Source organism: Puntigrus tetrazona, chromosome 4 (genome assembly GCF_018831695.1).
Source record: "Puntigrus tetrazona isolate hp1 chromosome 4, ASM1883169v1, whole genome shotgun sequence".
Classification (NCBI taxonomy): Eukaryota; Metazoa; Chordata; class Actinopteri; order Cypriniformes; family Cyprinidae; genus Puntigrus; species Puntigrus tetrazona.
This window is the reverse complement of record NC_056702.1, coordinates 22,102,988-22,104,939: the sequence shown is the minus strand read 5'-3', so window position 1 is coordinate 22,104,939 and position 1,952 is coordinate 22,102,988. Positions and strand designations below refer to the sequence as shown.

Genomic DNA, 1,952 nt, shown 5'->3' with positions numbered 1-1,952 from the left:
GTGCAGATATATCTGTGGCAGCACACTATGCATATAATGAATCGGAGACGTTGCCGTTTTGCCTGAAACAAACAGGGGAAAATAAATCCCGCGTCAAAAGAAGGTGGAGTTTCAGAACACACCCACACTAACCGCCTCGGTAGCTCAAAGGTGTTTAGAATTCAAAACTAACTCCCCAAAGAGTCTGCTTTACAGAAGCCCGATTTAGTTTAAAAAGACAAGTCATTTCAGTTCAGTTCGTTCTTCAGTTTTTCCTTTAGGCTTCTCTCGGTTGTGAATTTCAATGTGCATGTCAAGGCTGCCTCGCTGACTGAAACTCTTTCCACACTGTTTGCAAGCGAAAGGCTTCTCCCCGGTGTGAGTTCTCATGTGTATCTTGAGGCCTCCTTTTCGAGGGTAACTCTTCCCGCACTGATCGCACGTAAAAGGTTTCTCCCCGGTGTGAATCCTCATGTGCATATTAAGGCCTCCTTTTTGAGTGAATCCCTTTCCGCACTGTTTGCACGTGAACGGCTTCTCTCCGGTGTGAATGGTCACGTGCTTGTTGAGGTTTCCTTTTTGAGTGAAACTCTTTCCACACTGTTTGCACGTGAAAGGCTTGTCTCCGGCTTGAAGCGTCCCGTGTTTTCCACTTTGACCGGAACTCTTTCCACACTGGGGGGATCTGTCGGGCTTCTCTTTATTGCAAACTTTCATGATGTGGTATCTGAGGGATCCGGAGTGACTGAAACTCTTCAAGCAGTGAGTGCATGTGAACGGCTTCTCTCCGGTGTGAACTCTCATGTGGCCCTCGAGGCTTCCTCGCTGACTGAAGCTCTTTCCGCACCGAGGGCACGCGTAAGGCTTCTCTCCGGTGTGAATCGTCACGTGCTTCTTAAGACCTTCCTTTTGACTGAAACTCTTTCCGCACTGAGGGCATGTGAACGGCTTCTCTCCGGTGTGAATCCTCATGTGGATCTTAAGGCCTCCCTTTTGGCTGAAACTCTTTCCGCACCGAGGGCATGTGAAAGGCTTCTCCCCTGTGTGAGTTGAGATGTGCTTCTTGAGGCCTCCCTTTTGACTGAAGCTCTTTCCACACTGAGGGCACGCGTAAGGCCTCTTTCCAGTGTGAATGGCCATGTGCTTCTTAAGGCTTCCTTTCTGAGTGAAGCTCCTTCCACACTGTTTGCACGTGAAGGGTTTGTTTCCATTGTGAACTTTCGTGTGGTATTTCAGTTTCAATTTTGTGCCGAAACTTTTTCCACAGTGTGTGCAGGTGAACATATTCTCTTCAGGGTGAGTTTTCATGTGGCTTTTGAGGGTTGCCTTACGACTAAAACTCTTTCCACACTGAAAGCAGGGGAAACGAATCCCATCCCTTTTTTGTGTGGAACTCTTTTCGGACTGTAAACTACTAAACGATTTTTCTAGGAAATCATGAGGGTTCTCATACTGATATTTCTCTTCAGTTTCTTCCTGCTCCTCTTTCAGCACTGTTGAGTCTAAGGTGGAAGACCGAACAAATAAAAGTTAACCCCAGTTCAATAGCACAGAGCAAACAACATCAACCTTGTAGCTGTGTAACGCATCTATGCAGGATCCTACATCAAGGTGTCTAAACCTGAACCTGCTCGGCCCGAGTTCTACAATTAATTTTCTAAAATATTCCCTATTATGTAGCAGTTTTATGTCTCCCACGCCAGTGATTCTTAACTTCAATCACTAGTTAACTTCAATCATTAGTGTTGTCACTGTACTGGAATTTCTTGAAAATGACACCGTGAAAAATATTGATATTAGATACCACAAAAAAAACAAACTCCCACACGTCTAGAACATTATTTCTTTGTATTTTTATTACCTACTGTTTTCTAAGATCGTTCATCGCTCATAAACGCTGGTTAATACGTTTAATACGCGGGTTCACGTATAACCACCAATCCACGCTAAGCAACCATGATCCGCTCTTTCCG

General features: G+C 45.2%; 1 protein-coding gene across 1 annotated transcript; it reads right to left on the bottom strand.

The window, feature by feature from the left end:
• Positions 1-7: 7 nt before the first annotated feature.
• LOC122343067 (gastrula zinc finger protein XlCGF57.1-like) lies at positions 8-1,622 on the bottom strand. The gene has a single exon (XM_043237385.1). It carries the CDS (start codon positions 1,285-1,287, stop codon positions 223-225), a length of 1,065 nt encoding a protein of 354 aa, XP_043093320.1. The 5' UTR covers positions 1,288-1,622; the 3' UTR covers positions 8-222.
• Between the last annotated feature and the right edge of the window lie 330 nt (positions 1,623-1,952).